The sequence below is a fragment of the Brienomyrus brachyistius genome, chromosome 4 (genome assembly GCF_023856365.1).
Source record: "Brienomyrus brachyistius isolate T26 chromosome 4, BBRACH_0.4, whole genome shotgun sequence".
In the NCBI taxonomy this organism is placed as follows: Eukaryota; Metazoa; Chordata; class Actinopteri; order Osteoglossiformes; family Mormyridae; genus Brienomyrus; species Brienomyrus brachyistius.
In genome coordinates, this window is record NC_064536.1 from 37,525,741 (window position 1) to 37,546,349 (window position 20,609).

The 20,609-nt window shown below is 48.9% G+C and overlaps 2 protein-coding genes and 2 long non-coding RNA genes across 5 annotated transcripts in view; 3 read left to right on the forward strand and 1 right to left on the reverse strand.

Annotated features, from left to right (window-relative positions):
* The window catches only part of LOC125740580 (uncharacterized), a 21,008-nt gene continuing 399 nt past the window's right edge, over window positions 1-20,609 (reverse strand). Inside the window, exons 2-4 of the long non-coding RNA XR_007397660.1 lie at window positions 20,160-20,445; window positions 1,170-1,231; window positions 1-370 (exon numbers count right to left, since the gene is read on the reverse strand). This is a non-coding gene — a long non-coding RNA (uncharacterized LOC125740580). The remainder of the gene's footprint in view (window positions 371-1,169; window positions 1,232-20,159; window positions 20,446-20,609) is intronic.
* Window positions 1,184-2,291, forward strand: LOC125740581 (uncharacterized). The gene is made up of 3 exons (XR_007397661.1): window positions 1,184-1,333; window positions 1,533-1,675; window positions 2,204-2,291. It is a non-coding gene; the product is annotated as an uncharacterized LOC125740581 (long non-coding RNA).
* Window positions 4,008-18,941, forward strand: LOC125740576 (polyhomeotic-like protein 3). Of its 2 annotated transcripts, XM_049011897.1 has the most exons (12): window positions 4,008-4,390; window positions 5,449-5,518; window positions 8,750-8,815; window positions 8,996-9,188; window positions 9,449-10,254; window positions 10,495-10,612; window positions 10,697-10,935; window positions 11,070-11,193; window positions 11,290-11,386; window positions 11,602-11,737; window positions 11,812-12,049; window positions 18,078-18,941. In XM_049011897.1, exons 2-12 carry the CDS (start codon window positions 5,504-5,506, stop codon window positions 18,230-18,232), a joined length of 2,187 nt encoding a protein of 728 aa, XP_048867854.1. In that variant the 5' UTR covers window positions 4,008-4,390; window positions 5,449-5,503; the 3' UTR covers window positions 18,233-18,941. The 2 variants fall into 2 exon arrangements, with proteins under 2 accessions (XP_048867854.1, XP_048867853.1); XM_049011896.1 differs by having other exon boundaries at window positions 10,495-10,935.
* LOC125740579 (claudin-11-like) overlaps window positions 20,194-20,609 on the forward strand; it is a 2,465-nt gene continuing 2,049 nt past the window's right edge. The window contains exon 1 of the mRNA XM_049011901.1: window positions 20,194-20,419. Within this exon, the coding sequence (XP_048867858.1) occupies window positions 20,194-20,419 (226 nt within the window). The remainder of the gene's footprint in view (window positions 20,420-20,609) is intronic.

Genomic DNA, 20,609 nt, shown 5'->3' on the forward strand with positions numbered 1-20,609 from the left:
CTCACTGTCACCATATGTGCATCTACACACAGGTCAGTTTTCCAACTTAGCAACTATTTAACGAGTTTTCAGACCCCTCTAGCAACTCTTTTTCAAAAAAAGCAACTAGCTTTTTTTCAGGTTTTCTGGTGTTTTGGAGACTCGCTTTTACGCTTCCCAACTTCATGAAGTGGTGGCTGGAGGGTAGGGGAACCGGTTACGTTACAAATCGAAAACATTCTGCGCCACGTTTCAAAATTTTGCTGGTGATAATTTTCATTTAATAAATGAATGTCATTAAAGCGATTGGTGAGGATTTTCACAGCTGACGTTTTTCTTCAACGGCCCGTTTTATCCTCTAAATACGTATTTGTCCCGTCTGCTGTCCTCCCTGTAAAAAAATCGGCAGTTAGTTTCAGCGCTGGAGCAGCAGAACAGGTGTGGATTAAAACATAACTTTTCATTGCAACTTTAGTTTAGGAGGTATTTGCCTGTAAGTACAGCTACACATGTTGTTTTATGTTAAGCATATTAAGATAAACGATTGTTTAAATTACCGCAATTGCTAATTTGATTTAGGCCGTCTATGGCGTTTTCCATAGCATCAAGCTAGCGGGCTACTATTTTCACATAAACGTAATTTTTTTTGTACTACTGGAAAACAAGTGAGAGAGAGAGGTCATACTGTATCATGCTGTATTTGGTCAGGAATATATACCGGGGTATGAAAAATTATCCTGGGCCTCTGGTAGGGTCACCCAAGACAAACAGGTCCTGGGTGAGGAACTACACAAAGTGCGGCTCGAAAAGACCCCTTATGATGAACAAAAACATGGGGACACGTTTTCCCTTGCCCGGACGCGGGTCACCGGGGCCCCCTCCTGGAGCCAGGCCTGGGGGTGGGGCACGATGGTGAGCGCCTGGTGGCCAGGCCTGCATGGGGCCTGGTCGGGCACAGCCTGAACAAGGCACGTGGGATCCCCCTCCAATGGGCTCACCATCTATAGGAGGGGCCATAGGGGTCAGGTGGGATGTGAGTCGGGCAGCGGGCAGAGGTGGGGACCTTGGCGGTCTGATCCTCGGCTGCAGAAGCTAACTCTAGGGACATGGAATGTCACCTCTCTGGTGGGGAAGGAGCCTGAGCTGCTGTGCGAGGCTGTGAGATTTCGACTAGATATAGTCGGGCTTACCTCGACACACAGCTTAGGCTCTGGAACCAGTCTCCTTGAAGGGGGTTGGACCCTCTTCCACTCTGGAGGGAGAAGACATTTACACACAGAAGACAAGAAGTTGTGATACACCCTTGATTGCTGATTTCAAAAGCAGATCGCCGGCTCTCTTCTGTTTCCGTGAGGTAGGTGAATAAATGCACAGAACTTATTTACTTTGATTGGAATATGTCTTCATTTAATATGTACAGTATTAGTCATATCAGCCAAACAAAATATGGGAAGCTATATTGTCAAGATTTGGTAAATGATGACTCAACTAGTTAATAATTTCCCTGTTATGATATTCAAACTTGCTTTTATGTACCTTTTTCCCTATTTAAGCTAACTGCTGAATTTAAGAGGATCACAACAGTGAGTTGTTCTATGAGCGGGATGCTCAGTCTTCAACCCTGATGAGGGTGTTTGGCAAGAAAGGCGGTGTTCAAGGAAGAAAGATTAGAAGCATTATGATACTCATAACCCAGGTATGATAATGGGGGGAAAGATAGAAATTGTCAAACCTGTACAGTTCTAACATTTTAAACTTCACCAAAGGCTTGAAATGTAAAGAGGTGATGTAAGAGGGAGGGAGAGACATAAGCCGAGACTGAGAGGGCGCACAGTACTTTCTATAAGAAGGACCTGATACAATATGCAACGTTGGGCAGATCTGACAATGTCCACTGAAGTTACAATGGTAGTTACTGTTTCCTGGGACCACATAAATGCTTTTATTTGGCATATTTCTGTGATTAAATGTATTGCTTGGACTGTGCTGTGCTTTTAACCAACATTATTGAAGGTTCCTTTAATTGTGATTTAAAAGTTATAGTATTGATGCACCCATTGATATTGCAAGTTCATACATCATACAATTTGTCAATAACGATTGTTGCATGTGAAAAATATCTCATTCAATGCTGCATTATGTTTGTGACATCGACTCTGCCTATTGATTAAAATGTTTTTTCTTTTTCATTTCTGTGGTGACATTGTCTGGCCTACATACTCAGACCGATGTCATTGATGTCAGGAGAGAGTGCATCATCAAAGCCCTCTGTGTACCTGAACGAAGAGCCTGAGAACACCGTGAAAGAATACATGGTATGTAATTTTAGTTTTTATACTCCAGTCCTTATTGTGACATCTGTAAACAAAGCAGTTATGTACTTAGAAGACAGAAAATGTTTAATTATAGAATCTTTAACCATGTATATTACATAAATGATAGCAGTAATGTAGAAGGTGCAGACCCAGATGATGAACCGGAAGATGTAGGTATCATTCTGGAGGGTGTGCAAGTTCTGGATGCATTGGAAAACTTGCTGTGGTCTTGTTGTTCGCACTTGTATACGCTCTGAATCTCAGCTACCCTCCAGAGCTGAGATACACGTTTGAGGCTTTGCAGAAAATAATCATGGAGCTTGACGGAAGCAGAAATCAAGCACTGAAAACTCTACTTGCACGTTAGTCATCATCAGTAGTGACCTAGGGGTTACTCTTATGGGAAGGCAGTTGTGAAGACATTTGATGAGTAATTTGCTTTCAAAAAATGGCAAGCTGTGTTTGTGTTTTACAACTGTTGCTATTTTTGGGTTAGAAAATAGAATAATATTGTGAAATGTCTCTTTAAAAGAAAAGGGTTCCTTTCAAAAGGAAACTGCTATATATTATAGTGCTGAATGTGAAAAAGACACTTAGAGTATAAGGATGCAAAATGCTATAGTTTCAGTTTGTCCTCAAACATTTTGCTTTACAGTCAGTTGCCAGGACCACATTCTGTTTTTGTACAGTTTCTTTTTTTACTGAATGCATTTTATATGTTGACATTAAATATGTTAACTGGGGCCAGGCTCAAACAGTGGGCTCCAATTTTCTAGCTCAACAGTTACAATTTTTGCTTGTCTGTCTACTAAAGAAAAAAAAAACAGACAACATAATGTACAGTCGGTAGGACTTTGAAATCTGCTTGTTGTTTTTTCACAGCAACATGTTTTCAAGCATTCGCTAAATCAGTGTTTCCTTTTCTGGTAACGTTTTATTCCAACAAATCCTGGTTTGCTTTGTGTTTTTCTTTTCCATGCTTCACACCAGCCGTGGGTGAACTAGATAAACATATGTTCAAATTCCTGACTATATAAACACTGTTTTCTGAATAATATTCTATTATGTTAATTTTCTTCTGATTAAAAAGGTCATCTCTTAGCCTAAAGCATTTCTGATGAATAAACATAACTTTGTTTTTGTTGGATTAGCACAATTAATTCATGTTACTGTACTATTTTAAAAGGTAGTCATAACTACCCAATTAAATTAAGTAACTCATAGCCCTATCATACAAGTTACAATGGCCAAATAAAATCAAGTCAGATCCTACTTTTGTAAATATGTCACATTTACCCTTACAAATGTAGTTGAACTGAACCATGGTAATTAACTAACAGTAACCCCAATACATCAAGTTGACCCAACAAATTTACATTTTAGGTCAGTCAAAAAAATTCTTTCTCACTAAATTAAAGCATTTGATTTAAGTGTAAAATCTTTCCATTTTATTACGTTCACCTAACAAGTTTGTTTTTTTTAGGTACAGGCCTTTGTCGTTACCTCAGAAAACTAAAAAAATTCTGAGGCATGCCTCAGAAAACAGGTGTAATGTTAGTTCATTTCTGAATAACGACTGGAAAAGAGAACCTGTTTCATGAACTAACGAACTTTTAAGTAACGAATGCACGGAACACATGAAAACGAGATAAAATCTTAGTGGGATAACTGCACAAACCACTTCCCGTTGCTAATGGCTGCTCCAAACAGTGCTACATTAACCCGCCTTGCTCTTTAAAACCGCATGACTGATGGGGGGGTCACCACTACGCTGCACCCCGTCCTCGCCGGCAGCAGGTGGCGCCTCGGTCAAAGTAACACCACGTAATTATTATTAATCAAATGGCTAGGTTATGTACGTCAGGCCCCACCAGTCTTACAGGCGGCGTCGGCGGCCGCCAACTTCACTGACAAATTCTGAGGGGCGCCGACTTGTCGGCAGATTTCATGTTGGTTCGGACGGGGGACGACTAGGACCGGTGCTGCGCAAAGAAATACGTGGTCAATACAAGGAAGTCAGTGCTTAATGGAAAAAGCCGTTTACATGAAAGTGGAAGCAACATCAACTTCAGTACTGAAAGAAACGGAGCTAGACGGTGAGTAAAAACATCCGTGAAGTGCCGGTTCTCACAGGTCAGCGCGCTGGTGATTGTCGGAGCTGGCAAACAGCGTTTCAGGCAGTCGCGGCATTACAGTTTGCTTCGGACCTGTTCAGCAGACAGGCCACTGCCGGGTGTGTGAGGCCTATTTGGCCATTAAACGGTGCTCATGCGTCTCTCTGTATCGCTCCGCCCCAGCTGCTAGCAAAGAGCCTGTGGTTAACAGCACGTTTCTGAGCAGGAAAGCCTCCTATAGTGAGGGAGCTTGGGTGGGGGGTGGAAAGCAAGACCATGCACCCCCTCCCCCACCCAGCCTGGGCTTTACGTTGCCCCACTGACACCCACGCGCTGGCCCTCTCACACAGACACGCGCACCCCCTGTTTCCCGTAACACCGCCAGCCTGACCTCTCCTCTCCTTCTCTGACCCCCTCCCACGACATCTATGACTCTTTCTGCCTTGCCCAGTCTATGGGGGGCGTGAAAGGGGGCACTTTCTGTACGTATTTCCGTACTGTAGTTTTGCTGTGAATCACCCCCCCAGTAGGCCCCTCTGCCGGGAAACCACAGCTGACCTCTTTCTCAGGCTGCCTTCAGCTCTTCATATTTCCTGTCTTTCTCTGTGCTGTCTGGTCTTGTGCACGACCCCCCCCCAGCTTGGACTGTAGCCATGCAGGTGTATGTGTGTCTCTGTGTGGGCAAAGTCAGCCATCAACCCCAAAGGCTATGGGAAGCCCTGCCCCCCATCCCTCCCTAGCCAATGGGAGCAGCCCCTGCATATCCAGTGGTCTAGCACCCTTGGTATATGTCCCCGCCCCCATCCCTCCCTGACCAATGGGAGCAGCCCCAAACAGGTCCAGCATTCCCCTGTTCCTGCTCACTTAGCCTGGGAGTTTCTCTCTCCATCCTGACCATCTTTCCATTCCATTCTTTCCTTCATTCATGCTTTTATGCCCAGCATTCTGTTCATTTTCTACCTCCCCCCCCTCAATCTGTCTTCCTCCTTCATCTCTCTCTCTCTCTCCTCTGCTAACCCTGCACTTGAACTCTTTCACAGTGCCACACACCCGGGTCTCACACGGTGTGAGAAGCTTGGCGGCGCCGGCCAGACCATGGAAGAGCTCAAGGTGAGCAACCCTTTCACCCCAGACACCTCGGCGCGTAGGGCAGTACCAGGGGGCCCCCCAAGGGCCCCCAAACAGCTGAAAAGGAGCCGCAAACACTGAGAGAGTGCACTAGCCATAGCAGTAGCATTAATGATCTGCCAAAGTGTGTCGAGGTTGGGGTGGGGGGGTTTGGCCGTATGCAGCATAGCGAGGGGTTTTATACCAAGCTCCGAGGTGGAGGGGCGCTCTCAGCATGTTGGTTCTAAAGCGTGTCGGTTCTGAAGCGCATTGTGCGGGGGGGGTCTGTGCTGATATAGGTGTTTGCACATGGGCTGGGGGGGCGGGGGGTTGCAGACAGTATCTGCAGAGACCCCACCTCTCTCCCTGTTCCTCTTGTGCTGACTCCCCCCCCCATACCTACTTTCATCACCAAAGCGGTAGCGCAGAGGTTGGCAACATGGTATCCCAGAATACCCTGCTGCCAGAATGCCAGTCAGCTGCCAGCTGTGTGTCGAGATGGTAAGGAGTGCAGGGTCATGGGGGGGTGACAGGGGGAAACGCCAGGCGAGGCTTAATTAGCTATGCATTTAGGTACAGTTACACATCCTTTGACATCGGTATCAGTGCAGTGGCAGGTGGTTGTTGGGTTAAATGGTCTAGTTGTCCTCAAAGCCCTGGACCGGACTGTATCCCCTTGGGGAGAGGGGAAGCAGTCGGCCGGCTTTACCCACCCCCTATATTGAGAGTGAAACTGAGTCATTGCAACTGCCATTGGGCCAGAGATACATGCGGCTCAGCCAGCCTGTGACTCCGCCATCTTTACTTTCCACTGCGAGTACAAAAATACTTCCAACCACAACATTCTGTTCCTGTGGTCGTGCTGCTCAAACAGCATGCAGCTGCGAGCTTGTCAGCAGGAGGCCGTGCATTCATGGGCCGTGCGTGCGAGCGGCAGGCCGTGCATGCAGGCAAGAGGCTGTGCATTCAAGGCCCGTGCATGTGAGCAGCCATTCAGTGCAGAGTATTCGATGTCTTCCAGCAAGCAGGTAGCCAAAACAGCTCTGGGGTGTCTCGGCTGGAAGTGACTCCTGATGCATAACGTGCAGGTCAATTGCTCACGATCTGATTCTTCAAGGTCCCTTCTCGACATCTGGGAGTCACTCAGATCCCGCACATATGGAATCCACGGTGTCGATTTCACCAGCAGCTAGGAATGTCACACCGAGAGCCTTGTTGAGCATTTAACTAGCCAGTGAGTGACTTAACTGAATAAAACACGGGATTATGTAGTACTTTGCACAGACACTGACACCACAAGCTCCTTGATTAGCATTCACTGCCATGTGGCTGTGGGGTTGAATGGCACTCCCACTCTGTCTGTATGAGGTAAGCGTCACTGGCCGCATGCACTTACAGGGTTTCTACGCGGTAGTAAAAGGTAGTAAATGAAATCAGACAAAGTTAAGGCCTTTGAAAGGTATTAAAAGGTAGTAAATGGAATTTGACTTGGTAGTAAATTTTCCATCATCCAGCTCGATATATTAGGAGTTTCCCATTTGTCTATGTGTTTTAATTTCATCTAATTAAGAAATATATAACATACATGCTAGCAGGACCTGAGTTGGAATTATTAGCCTATCAGAGTGACGCTGACGCCATCTCTCCGCCGTTTACCTCAGTAGAGCCAGTGTGGTCTAACGTGTTGATATTAGCAGAGCCTCTGAAATTAGCTAGTAGACACTTGGTGGTGAAGTGGGGAATTGAAAGTTTACTAAAAGTCGGCTTGATAACCCGTCATTTAACGACTGGTGTAAGACGGTCACGGGGAATGACCGGAAGGCATTCTGCGGTATATGCAAAAAAAAACTCTAAATGGCATTACCGCAATCAAATCTGACCGGGAATCCGCCAGCCATCAACAGCGGATTCGCTGTAGGGAGCACTTCCCTCTTTCGTTGTTCGGTGATGCTACACGGACCGGGGCAAATGCAAACATAAGGTCAGCTACGAGCACAAAAATTGCCATCACACCCCCTCAGCAGCAACCTAGTGCGACTAGCAGCACAGCGGCTGCAGTAGACAGACAGCAGACAGACAGCATACAGACAGCAGACCTTACTGTCACCAAGGTTGGCTCTCAGAGCTGAAGTTAGCCATCATTCGTACAATTCCAATGAGGCTATTGGGGAACTATTCAGAAGCATGTTCACTGACTCCGATATAGGTAAAAGTTTCGCATGTGGCAAGGATAAGACTGCATACATGATACGATTCGGCATTGCACCGCATTTTAAGAAATTACTTGTAAACAATACAGGTACTGTATAAACAGGTAAAATTGTTTTCTCTTAAGATTTATTTTGAGACATGTTCAACTTTTATCTCATGTTGCATCAACCAATAAATACCAGTGGTTACCACCCATTACCATTCCATGGACTCTTTGGACAGTTTTTTTAATCCACAGTGTTACCTGGTGATGAAATAATTCACTACTTTATTCTGTGTGTATGAGAATGTGTGTCTGTCTTAGTGTGTGTGAGAGTGTGTGACATGACAGACATAAAATTTTATTAATGTTTATGTCTGTTGTCAAGTGTCATTTGTTTTAAGAAGTGTGAAGTTGACTTTAGTAGGTGGGGTTAAGGGTTCCGGTTAGGATAACCCAAGGGCTAGAGGTAAGGTAAGGACAAACGAAACTCCGCTTGACACTGCAAAAAAACAAATGATATTTAATGAAAATACTCAATAAAAACAGTTAAACATTAATTTGCCTAATATTTATGATGAGTATTAATATTAACCCCCCCCCCCCCCCCAAAAAAAAAGGCCGCTGTCCGATTGTTGCTGGTAAGAAATATTGTGGAAGTAGTAAAAAAGGTAGTAAAAGGTAGCAAATTCAACTCTAGGATTCCTGCATAAACCCTGATTTGTGAGTGTATGACAAACTGCTTTACTGTACCAAGACTACAGTCAGCTTCCTCTGTGTGTGTATGTGTATGTTTGTGTGTGTGTGTCTGTGTGTGTGTGCATGTGCATGCGTGTGTATTTCTGTCTCTTGTTGTGGCCACATTTCACCGGCGTCGCATGTGGGCCGCATGCACGGATGTGCAGTCAGGCCAAAGCGCATTTAGGCCCATTTCCAAGAAGCAGAGTATCTGTGCAGATGCTTTTATGTGTCACCAAAATAGCAGCCGAGCCGCCCGATATGGCACCTGACCTCCACTGCCTCTCTCTCTGCCGCCCCCACAGCTGGTTCTCAGTCCCACTGCACCCCCCCAACCAGACCGGCCTGCTGTCTCCACTGCCCCCACACAGGTGAGCTGGGCACTGGGTGGGGGGGGGGGGGCGGTGAGATGACAGGATGCTTATTGCATGTGATGACAGGCTGGATTTGGAACCCACATCCCACTGGGTTTCTTCCCAGGGGGCTGTCTTCATTACTGCGTGTAGCCATTTATACCCCCTGACAAACCCATTGTCCCTCCCTCCCCTCAGGTCCCGACTGTGACTCTCCACGCTCCACAGGCTCTGCCAATCAGAACTACGCCCCCATCAATCAAAGTCACGCCCCCCTATGTCAAAGTCACACCCCCGCCGTACAGACCCATGCCCCTCCAGCGCATCCCTGGTGACCCTGCGGCCCCCCGTCCCCCCTCCTTGCACCAGCTGCCCATCGCACCGGCACCCAGTGAGTGAAACTGCCATTGGGGTTGTTGTCACATTAATAAGAGGCTTAATTACAGTTTAAAGGTGATACATTCTATAGTCAGCCAAGATCCACATGTTCTTTAACAGCCCACCTATTTGTAGATCATAAAGATTGTACAAAGGTGTAGAGTATTATAATCCATAATATTTGGGACTCGAACCCAAGGCCCTGGGATCACTTGACCGGCTATGTGGGGAGAATGGTCTGCCTACCTGCCTCATCCTTCATTGCTCTTTCAGCTCTTTACTCTTCGGTCCAGTCCCGCCCGCTGATCAAGCACATGCTGCAGTACCGACCATTACCCAAGGGGGCACCAAACCCACTCATAATCCCGAAGCCTACCAGTATCCAGCGGAGAGTCTCAGCCAAGACCATTCTCCAGAGTGCAGGACAAAAGGCCAACCAGCAGTGTCTGCTTATTGGGGGCCCTGCAACCCTGGCAGCACCCATCATGACGACCCCAGCCCCAGTCCAGTCACAGCAGAGCACCACCCCCGTCCCCTCCATAGCCCTCCCACTGGTGCTGACCTCTACTCCATTGCAGACACAGTACAATCCGAGATCACCAGTTCATGCTCCCCCAAGCATGTCCCAGACACCTGTCACTGACCCCTCCCTAGGTCCTGTCCAATTACAGCTCACCACTACAGCAGAAGCTCCTCCTACTCCTCTCCAGGGATCTGCCCATCTTTTACTTTGTAACCCCGCCCAGAAGCCTACTTCCCCGAGCCCCCCAGCTCCATCCCCTGTCAGAGTCACCCACTCCCCATCCCCTCCCCCTGTTTCCGAGGTGATGGGCACCCCCTCCCCGCCTCATCCCCCTCCCCAGTCCAGCCCCAGTCCCTCAACTACCCTGAAGGCCCTGCAGCTGCTAAAAGCACTGGTGCAGGAGTCCGAGCTGATCCCAAAGAGGAGGGCGCCAGACCCTGAGGACGAGCCCGAGCCACCAGAGAAGATCCAGAGCCCTCCCCTGAGTCTTCCTCTGTCTCCATGCCACATCAGGGGCCCGCAGATCCCAGCAGCTGAGCTGGAGCAGACCCCCAGGGTGAGTGAGCGGCCCCCATTCAAAAAGTTACTTGAGATTTTTCAAAAGCTAAACAAACAGCAAGGGAGTTGGGTAGCACCAGCTAGCTAGCTGGTCAGCACAAGTTGCCATTTCAGCATCTCATAAATAAGTATTCACTGTGTAGTGACCATTTGTGGCTAACAGGGGATCCTCGAAATCATCGGAGGTCCAGACTTGGGACAAGAGGGGTTTCACATTCAGTGTGTTCCCCCCCCCCAGGATTCCCAGGCTGGACACAAGGATCTCTGTGCAGAGGAGTCGGTGGAGGGCAGCGATGCCCCCCCCTTGGCCAGTGCAGGGTCAGACGGACCCAGGGAAGACCTCCCCAACCCCTCAGGTGGGGTATCAACCAGGGTCCAGCACTCGTCCCCACAGCTGAGAAGCTCCCCCAATGCTGTCCTCTGTCTGTCCGGCTCTCCAGCTGCTCCCTGCATACCTAGCATGAACTCAGACGCTGGCAGCCCCCCCTTGGAGCAGCCCGCGAGCCTCCTGTACCCAGACAGCACCCCCTACCCTCTCCGGCAAACGCCAGTGAGGTGTGCCAGCCAATCCCCGACTGCCAGCCTCCCCACAGAGTCCCCACAGGCCATCGTCAGGCCCCAGATCCTCACCCACCTCGTGGAGGGTTTTGTCATCCAGGAGGGCCTAGAACCTTTCCCGGTATGTCTTCTGGGAGGGCAACACCACAGATTTTACCCAAAACCCTAGTGATCAAGAACTAAATATTAGTTAGGGTTAATATTTAACCTTTTGGGGAGTGGCGGCCAATTCTGACCTGCTGTCCATCCCCGTAGGTGTCCCGCTCGTCCCTGATGGTTGACCAGCTGGCCCATGAGGCAGCCGACATCTACCCTGGTGACCCGCCAATGGACGTGGACGAAGTGGAGAACTCGGATGTGGATAGCGCTACCACAGATGGTGAGCCAAGCCCAAAATCCGCTAGCAAATTGCCGGAGACTGTGTAGTGGGTGATGAGGCAGCGGTCAGCTAACCAGGCTGCTCGGTCACCTGCAGACCTGGACAAGCTGCTGTGCGAGTTCTGTGGCAAACGGGGGCCCTCGCACTCCTTCCTGCGCTCCCAACGATTCTGCTCCCTGCAGTGTGTCCGAGGGTAAGGCCCACCCCCACACCCGGTTTTGGCTAAGTTAAGTGGGCAGGGCTACCGTGTTGCCATCACTGAGTGTCTCAGCTCACTTCCCATTAGATTAAGCTGATCACGAGCCAGTACCCATAATGCACCTCACTTAATGAGCTTTAAGAAAGGTGGGTGGAGTTTTGAACCCCTCCCACAGAGCCTCCCTACATGCCTTGCCCCCCTACCCACAGGTTCAACATGGCATATTCCAAGCGCATGAACGCGCTAAAGGCGAAGAAGATGGGCCGCTGGACGTCACGCACAGAGGGGAGGCGCAGCCGCCAGACCAACCCGCTGGAGGGTGGCCACGGAGAGCGCCACCATCAGGTCAGTGTCATCCCTTGTCTGCGAACATGCTGAGCATCCAGTTACTAAACTGCTGTCCTCGTCTCCTGTCACAGGCACCTAAGCAGTACGGTGCCACCAGCCCGTTTCCAAAGGAGGCCACGGCAGAGAAAGTAGAGAAGCCGTCCATCCCTATGACAACAAGACTGCGTCGCCAGGTGGAACATCGACCGGCGCGTGCAAGGGCCAAGTCAGCTCCTGATTGGGTCGACAGATCAGCACTAGCTGCCCCGACCAGCAGCCCCGGCCTGTGGACTGTGGACCAAGTGTGGGCCTTCATACACTCCATGCCAGGTGCAGTACCCCGGATATTGTGGACCTAAGCCTAATGCGATCATTAATGCTAATGCTAATACTAACCCTGATGCTAAACCCAGGAGCGCGGTAGAGATTTTTGAAGTGGGAGGGACCAAACAGTAAACAAAAGGTCTCAACTCTTAGGCATATCCAGCCATGGTTGATGAGGTGTTCAGCATGATTTAATATACTAAACATTTTGATTGACAATGGCAGCATAAACAACAGGTTTGTTGTAAGTTTAAATTGACTGACTCCCAGTATACTGTAATGTTACGCATTATGTGAGGGCAAATTCATAGATTTATAGCTTTATTCTAACAGACATAATTTAACATTAAGTTAAACTTGTATGAATTTGTTTTCTTTGTTGCAGTAGCATAAATTAGCCAATCAGAGAAATGGGAAGTTTATGTAGGCAGTTGCGGGGAGGCATGGTGGTGCAGTGGTTAGCACTGTTGCCTCACACCTCTGGGACCCGGGTTCGAATCTCCGCCTGATTCGTGAATCTCCGCGTGTCGGTGTACAGGCAGGAGGATGAGTATGTGTATAGGCACGGGAATGCATGTCTGTGTGCAGGCAGGAGGATGAGTATGCGTGTATAGGCATGGGGATGCATGTCTGTGTGCAGGCAGGAGGATGAATATGCGTGTATAGGCATGGGGATGCATGTCTGTGTGCAGGCAGGAGGATGAGTATGCATGTATAAGCACAAGGATGCGTGTAGGTGTGCAGGTAGGAGGATGAGTGTGCAGGTAGGAGGATGTGTGTATAGGCACAGGGAGCATGTCTGTGTGCAGGCAGGAGGATGAGTATGCGTGTATAAGCACAAGGATGCGTGTAGGTGTGCAGGCAGGAGGATGAGTGTGTATAGGCATGGGGATGCATGTCTGTGTGCAGGCAGGAGGATGAGTATGCGTGTATAGGCATGGGGATGCATGTCTGTGTGCAGGCAGGAGGATGAGTGTGTATAGGCATGGGGATGCATGTCTGTGTACAGGCAGGAGGATGAGTATGCGTGTATAGGCATGGGGATGCATGTCTGTGTGCAGGCAGGAGGATAGGTATGTGTGTATAGGCATGGGGATGCATGTCTGTGTGCAGGCAGGAGGATGGGTATGTGTGTATAGGCATGGGGATGCATGTCTGTGCAGGCAGGAGGATGAGTATGCGTGTATAGGCATGGGGATGCATGTCTGTGTGCAGGCAGGAGGATGAGTATGCATGTATAAGCACAGGGATGCGTGTCGGTGTAGAGGCAGGAGGATGAGTATGTGTGTATTAGCACAAGGATGCGTGTTGGTGTGCAGGCAGGAGGATGAGTATGCGTGTATAGGTACGGGGATGCATGTCTGTGTACAAGGATGGGGATGCGTATACATGTATAGGCATGGGGATGCGTGTCTGTGTACAGGGATGGGATTCATGTCAGTGTACAGGGATGGGGATGCGTATGCATATATAGGCATGGGGATGCGTGTCTTTGTACAGGCATGGGGATGAGTGTCTTTGTACAGGCATGGGGATGCGTATGTATGTATAGGCATGGGGATGCGTGTCTGTGTACAGGGATGGGGATGCGTATGCATGTATAGGCATGGGGATGCATGTCTGTGTACAGGGATGGGAATGCGTATGCATGTATAGGCATGGGGATGCGTGTCTGTGTATAGGGACGGGGACGCGTGTCTATGTGCAGGCAGGAGGATGAGTATGCGTGTATAAGCACAGGGATGCGTGTCGGTGTACAGGCAGGAGGATGAGTATTTGTGTATAGGTACGGGGATGCATGTTGGTGTACAGGGATGGGGATGCATGTCTTTGTACAAGGATGGGGATGCGTATGCATGTATTGGCATGGGGATGCGTGTCTGTGTACAGGGATGGGATTCATGTCAGTGTATAGGCATGGGGATGCATGTCTGTGTACAGGCATGGGGATGCGTGTCTTTGTACAGGCATGGGGATGCGTATGCATGTATAGGCATGGGGATTCGTGTCTGTGTACAGGGATGGGGATGCGTATGCATGTAAATGCATGGGGATGCATGTCTGTGTACAGGGATGGTGATGCGTATGCATGTATAGGCATGGGGATGTGTGTCTTTGTACAGGGATGGGGATGCGTATGCATGTATAGGCATGGGGATGCGTGTCTGTACAGGCAGGAGGATGAGTATGCGTGTATAGGTAGGGGGATGCATGTCTGTGTACAGGGATGGGGATGCATGTCTTTGTACAGGCATGGGGATGCGTATGCATGTATAGGCATGGGGATGCGTGTCTGTGTACAGGGATGGGCATGCATATGAATGTATAGGCATGGGGATGCGTGTCTGTGTACAGGGATGGGGATGCATGTCTGTGTACAGGGATGGGGATGCGTGTCTGTGTACAGGGTTGGGGATGCGTGTCTGTGTACAGGGATGGGGATTCGTATGCATGTAAAGGGATGGGGATGCGTATGCACGTAAAGGCATGGGGATGCATGTCTGTGTGCAGGCAGGAGGATGAGTATGTGTGTATAGGCATGGGCATGCATGTCTGTGTGTAGGCAGGAGGATGAGTATGTGTGTATAGGCATGGGGATGCATGTCTGTGTACAGGCAGGAGGATGAGTATGCGTCTATAAGCACAGGGATGCGTGTCGGTGTACAGGCAGGAGGATGAGTATGTGTGTATAAGCACTGGGATGCATGTCTGTGTGCAGGCAGGAGGATGAGTATGTGTGTATAGGCATGGGGATGCATGTCTGTGTGCAGGCAGGAGGATGAGTAAGCGTATATAAGCACAGGGATGTGTGTTGGTATACAGGCAGGAGGATGAGTATGCGTCTATAAGCACAAGGATACGTGTAGGTGTGCAGGCAGGAGGATGAGTAAGCGTATATAAGCACAGGGATGTGTGTTGGTATACAGGCAGGAGGATGAGTATGCGTGTATAAGCACAGGGAAGTGAGTCGTTGTACAGGGTGGAGGATAAGTATGTGTGCATAAGCACACGGATGCGTGTCTGTGTACAGGCAGGAGGATGAATATGTGTGTATAGCCAACGGGATGCATGTCTGTGTACAGGCAGGAGGATGAGTATGCATGTATAAGCACAGGGATGCGTGTCGGTGTACAGGCAGGAGGATGAGTATGCGTGCATAAGCACGGGGATGCATATCTGTCTACAGGCAGGAGGATGCGTATGTATGTATAGGCATGGAGATGCGTGTCTTTGTACAGGGATGAGGACGCGTGTCTGTGTACAGGGACGGGGACGCGTGTCTGTGTGCAGGCAGGAGGATGAGTATGCGTGTATAAGCACAGGGATGCATGTCGGTGTGCAGGTAGGAGGATAAGTGTGTGTATAAGGAACAGGGATGCGTGTCTGTGTACAGGCAGGAGGATGAGTATGCGTGTAAAGGCACGGGGATGCGTGTCTGTGTACAGGCAGGATGAGTATGCGTGTATAGGCATGGGGATGCGTGACGGTGTACAGGCATGGGGATGCGTATGCATGTATAGGCATGGGGATGCGTGTCTGTGTACAGGGATGGGATTCATGTCAGTGTATAGGCATGGGGATGCATGTCTGTGTACAGGGATGAGGACGCGTGTCTGTGTACAGGCAGGAGGATGAGTATGCGTGTATAAGCACAGCGATGCATGTCGGTGTGCAGGTAGGAGGATAAGTGTGTGTATAAGCACAGGGATGCGTGTCTGTGTACAGGCAGGAGGATGAGTATGCGTGTAAAGGCACGGGGATGCGTGTCTGTGTACAGGCAGGATGAGTATGCGTGTATAGGCATGGGGATGCGTGTCGGTGTACAGGCAAGAGGATGAGTATGTGTGTATAAGCACGGGGATGCGTGTCGGTGTACAGGCAGGAGGATGAGTATGCGTGCATAAGCACGGGGATGCATATCTGTCTACAGGCAGGAGGATGCGTATGCATGTATAGGCATGGAGATGCGTGTCTTTGTACAGGGATGAGGACGCGTGTCTGTGTACAGGCAGGAGGATGAGTATGCGTGTATAAGCACAGCGATGCATGTCGGTGTGCAGGTAGGAGGATAAGTGTGTGTATAAGCACAGGGATGCGTGTCTGTGTACAGGCAGGAGGATGAGTATGCGTGTAAAGGCACGGGGATGCGTGTCTGTGTACAGGCAGGATGAGTATGCGTGTATAGGCATGGGGATGCGTGTCGGTGTACAGGCAGGAGGATGAGTATGCGTGTATAAGCACGGGGATGCGTGTCGTTGTACAGGCAGGATGAGTATGCGTGTATAGGCATGGGGATGCGTGTCTGTGTACAGGCAGGATGAGTATGCGTGTATAGGCATGGGGATGCGTGTCGGTGTACAGGCAGGAGGATGAGTATGCGTGTATAAGCACGGGGATGCGTGTCGTTGTACAGGCAGGATGAGTATGCGTGTATAGGCATGGGGATGCGTGTCTGTGTACAGGCAGGATGAGTATGTGTGTATAGGCATGGGGATGCGTGTCGGTGTACAGGCAAGAGGATGAGTATGTGTGTATAAGCACGGGGATGCGTGTCGGTGTACAGGCAGGAGGATGAGTATGCGTGTATAAGCACGGGGATGCGTGTCGTTGTACAGGCAGGAGGATGAGTATGCGTGTATAAGCACGGGGATGCGTATCTGTCTACAGGCAGGAGGATGCGTATGCATGTATAGGCATGGAGATGCGTGTCTTTGTACAGGGATGAGGACGCATGTTTGTGTACAGGCAGGAGGATGAGTATGCGTGTATAAGCACAGGGATGCATGTCGGTGTGCAGGTAGGAGGATAAGTGTGTGTATAAGCACAGGGATGCGTGTCTGTGTACAGGCAGGAGGATGAGTATGCGTGTATAGGCACGGGGATGCGTGTCGGTGTACAGGCAGGAGGATGAGTATGCGTGTATAAGCATGGGGATGCGTGTCGTTGTACAGGCAGGAGGATGAGTATGCGTGTATAAGCACGGGGATGCGTGTCGTTGTACAGGCAGGAGGATGAGTATGCGTGTATAAGCACGGGGATGCGTGTCGGTGTACAGGGATGGGCATTCGTATGCATGTAAAGGGATGGGGGTGCGTATGCATATAAAGGCACGGGGATGCGTGTCTGTGTACAGGCATGCGGATGTGTATGCGTGTACAGGGATGGGGATGCGTGTCTGTGTACAGGGATGGGGATGCGTGTCTGTGTACAGGCATGAGGATGGTTATGCATGTATAGGCATGTGGATGCGTGTCTGTGTACAGGGATGGGGATGCGTGTCTGTGTACAGGGATGGGGATGCGTGTCTGTGTACAGGGATGGGGATGCGTGTCTGTGTACAGGGATGGGGATGCGTGTCTGTGTACAGGGATGGGGATTCGTATGCATGTAAAGGGATGGGGATGCATATGCATGTAAAGGCATGGGGATGCGTGTCTGTGTACAGGCATGTGGATGTGTATGCGTGTACAGGGATGGGGATGCGTGTCTGTGTACAGGGATGGGGATGCGTGTCTGTGTACAGGGATGGGGATGCGTGTCTTTGTACAGGCATGGGGATGCGTATGCATGTATAGGCATGGGGATGCATGTCTTTGTACAAGGATGGGGATGCGTATGCATGTATAGGCATGGGGATGTGTGTCTTTGTACAGGGATGGGATTCATGTCAGTGTACAGGTATGGGGATGCGTGTCTTTGTACAGGCATGGGGATGCGTATGCATGTATAGGCATGGGGATGTGTGTCTGTGTACAGGCACGGGGATGCATATACGTGTATAGGCACGGGGATATACATGTGTGAGGGTAATTCTACCTGCAGCAAACACATGCTACGAATAGCTTGATGAGTTCAAACCAACCCTATTTAGGGATGCTACTTATCGAAATTTATTTTTTTCCCCTCAAAAGTGAGGAGGGATGTGTCCCTTGTCCGCCCACCATCTGCGCCCCTGGCTAAAACTAAAGCTAACCTTAACTGTAACACTAATACTAACCCTAACCCTCGTATGACCTCTGGCTACCTCCTACAGGTTGCCAAGACATCGCGGAGGAGTTCCGTTCGCAGGAGATCGATGGCCAGGCTCTACTGCTCCTGACCGAGGACCACCTGATGGGGGCTATGAAGCTGAAGCTGGGACCGGCCCTGAAGATCCACGCCCGCATCAGTGACTTGAAGGGCTCCTAGTCACACCTCTAGTCATGCCGAACACGGCCACACCTCCAAGCACAGGTGTCCCCTGAGTCCTGTGTCACATGACCCTGCCTCAAAAGCCTGCTCTTGAATGGAGCCTGAAGTCTGCAAGCTGCCATGTTTGCTGCTGACTGGTTTATCAGATGTAAAAGCACCCAGACCATCCTAGACCACAGGCTACAGACTAATGAAGCAGTGACTCCAGTGAGTGAGACAGGCTTTCTGGCCACTAGTCAGGCGCATCATCTCTATAGATACATACACTGAAGAGCTTTACAGCACTGCCTAATACAGCCATTTATTGCTCATGTTTCAGAAAATCTCCACCGAAAGACATTCAAACACATTTTATATTTGTTGCATATCATCTTTTCGTTTTAAAATCAACTCAACTTTAAGCTAGGCAAAGGGTTGCAGTAATGAAACTAATTATACTGTTTATCTAAAAATAACTAAATATTTAACTTGTATTTATAATTCTAATGGAAGATGATAATAGAAGTTTATTTTTACAGCCTTAAGAGTGATGTATTTCACTGAGGAAAGTTCACCAGCCTATGAAGGAAATGACAGTGTGTTCAGTGGGAATCCCACACTATTAGCACAGGACCAAACAACCAAAACCTCCTCAAAGAAATAGTTTAAAACTGTAGAATTGTTTATATTACTAAAATTCTGAAATAAAGTATGTGGCACTTTGAAAGACGAATCCTGTTTCTCTGTACGCCTGGTTTGGCAGCTGCGTGGGCGTGGTATTAAAGTTTCGTTATTTGATTTGCTGTGCAAGTTCCTCTACATCAACCCGTCAGAAGGGGTCACTGCTCCGGGTGCGCGCCGCGCCTGAAAGCGGGACCGCGCATCTGCTCTGCAACGTATTGGGCTTTTCGTTCCCCAAGAAGGTCCCAACAGACCAGTTACAAGTAAAAAAATAATGAGTAAATACATTAAATTAACGAAGAAAACGGCAACTACTGAAGCTCACGGCAATGACACACCCTAGGCAAAATACGGACCATTTTATTCCCCTTACGGTGTCTCATTAACCAAAATTATTTGGAGGGAAAAAAACACCAGTTAACATGAACACCATCGATAGGGGGCAGGAAAGATTCAGAAATTACACTGGGCAGTTTTTCAAGCAACAAAACCCATAAAAGTACACTCGATAAACACGGGAATTCACACCGCACGCATCATGTAGGTCACGTGTCTTCTGAAATTAAAATAACGAAATAATGAAGGTGACATAGCACTGGGATACCCATCGATCAGCGCGGCTTGCTGGACCAGTGCCAGTCATGTAAATAATACAAATAACTGTGCGTAAGTAGTGTTTAGTATGCTGCATTGTGTTGTATCGTAGTGTCATATACAGTGTTTAAAAATATGTATTGTAAATAAAATGTGTGTGCGCCCACCATGTGCAGTCGGGACGGCCAGCCCGGTGGGCAGAGTATAGCAGGAGTTTGGGTTGTGTTTCTTTATTTTAAGGACCACAAATATTAATGGGCTCCCCCTTTAAGTAAAACCGCCTAGTTCTGTTCCTACCGCCGTGATGCTTTGGTCTGCTGACACTACAATAAAGTTCCCCAAACGGTACAGGCCTATTGAAAATCCAGAAAACTTGGCTTCAGGAACAGTCATCGAGTCATCCAGGCGAAGTGAAGAATTTACAGTTAATGAGAGTAGTGGGTGAAGAGTAAATCCCTCCGTCCTTTACTTCGAAACTCGCCATTGGCTGAAAGTTTCCGTCTGTTTTTTTTTCATCCACAGCATCGAATATAAAAGCCTGCAAATTGGAAACTTCATTTCACTTCGAATAAGCGGGATTTTTAGAAGGATTTGCCACACCATTAATTTAAACAGGTGTTGGTGCGTACATTACCATTCATTATTACTTCGTCCTGCTCAGGACTCTCACCTCCTTATCGCGCATCCAAAGCAACCATTTCCCCATGGCTCGCGGCTGCATACGGTTCAGTGGCTTCGTGGTCAGCTGCCTCGGCTGGGTCGGCATCATCATCGCCACCGCCACCGGTGACTGGGTACTCACCTGCAAGTATGACATGCATACCTGCCGGCGGATGGACGAGCTGCGCACCCGGGGGCTCTGGGTGGACTGTGTCATCTCCACGGCGCTGTACCACTGCGTCGCGCTAAACCAAATCCTCGCCTTGCCAGGTAGGGTAGAGGCGCCTGTCTGCCTACTGTAAACAAATAAGGGCGTTACGTGAAATGCATTGGTACAGAGACAAAAAAATGCACAATTTCCATCGGTTAAAATGACTAATCTGTATATCTATATCTATTAAATCTGTTTGCATTCTATATAGTTTATGACACGTATCCAGAATGGAATTAAATGGCAAAT

What these genes read in the sequence shown, in the direction of transcription:
- LOC125740576 (XM_049011896.1), top strand. An exon ending in GCCCATCGCACCGGCACCCA is followed by an intron (nt 9,189 to 9,448) that starts GTGAGTGAAACT and finishes TTGCTCTTTCAG; the next exon opens with CTCTTTACTCTTCGGTCCAG. An exon ending in TCCCTGCAGTGTGTCCGAGG is followed by an intron (nt 11,387 to 11,601) that starts GTAAGGCCCACC and finishes CCCTACCCACAG; the next exon opens with GTTCAACATGGCATATTCCA.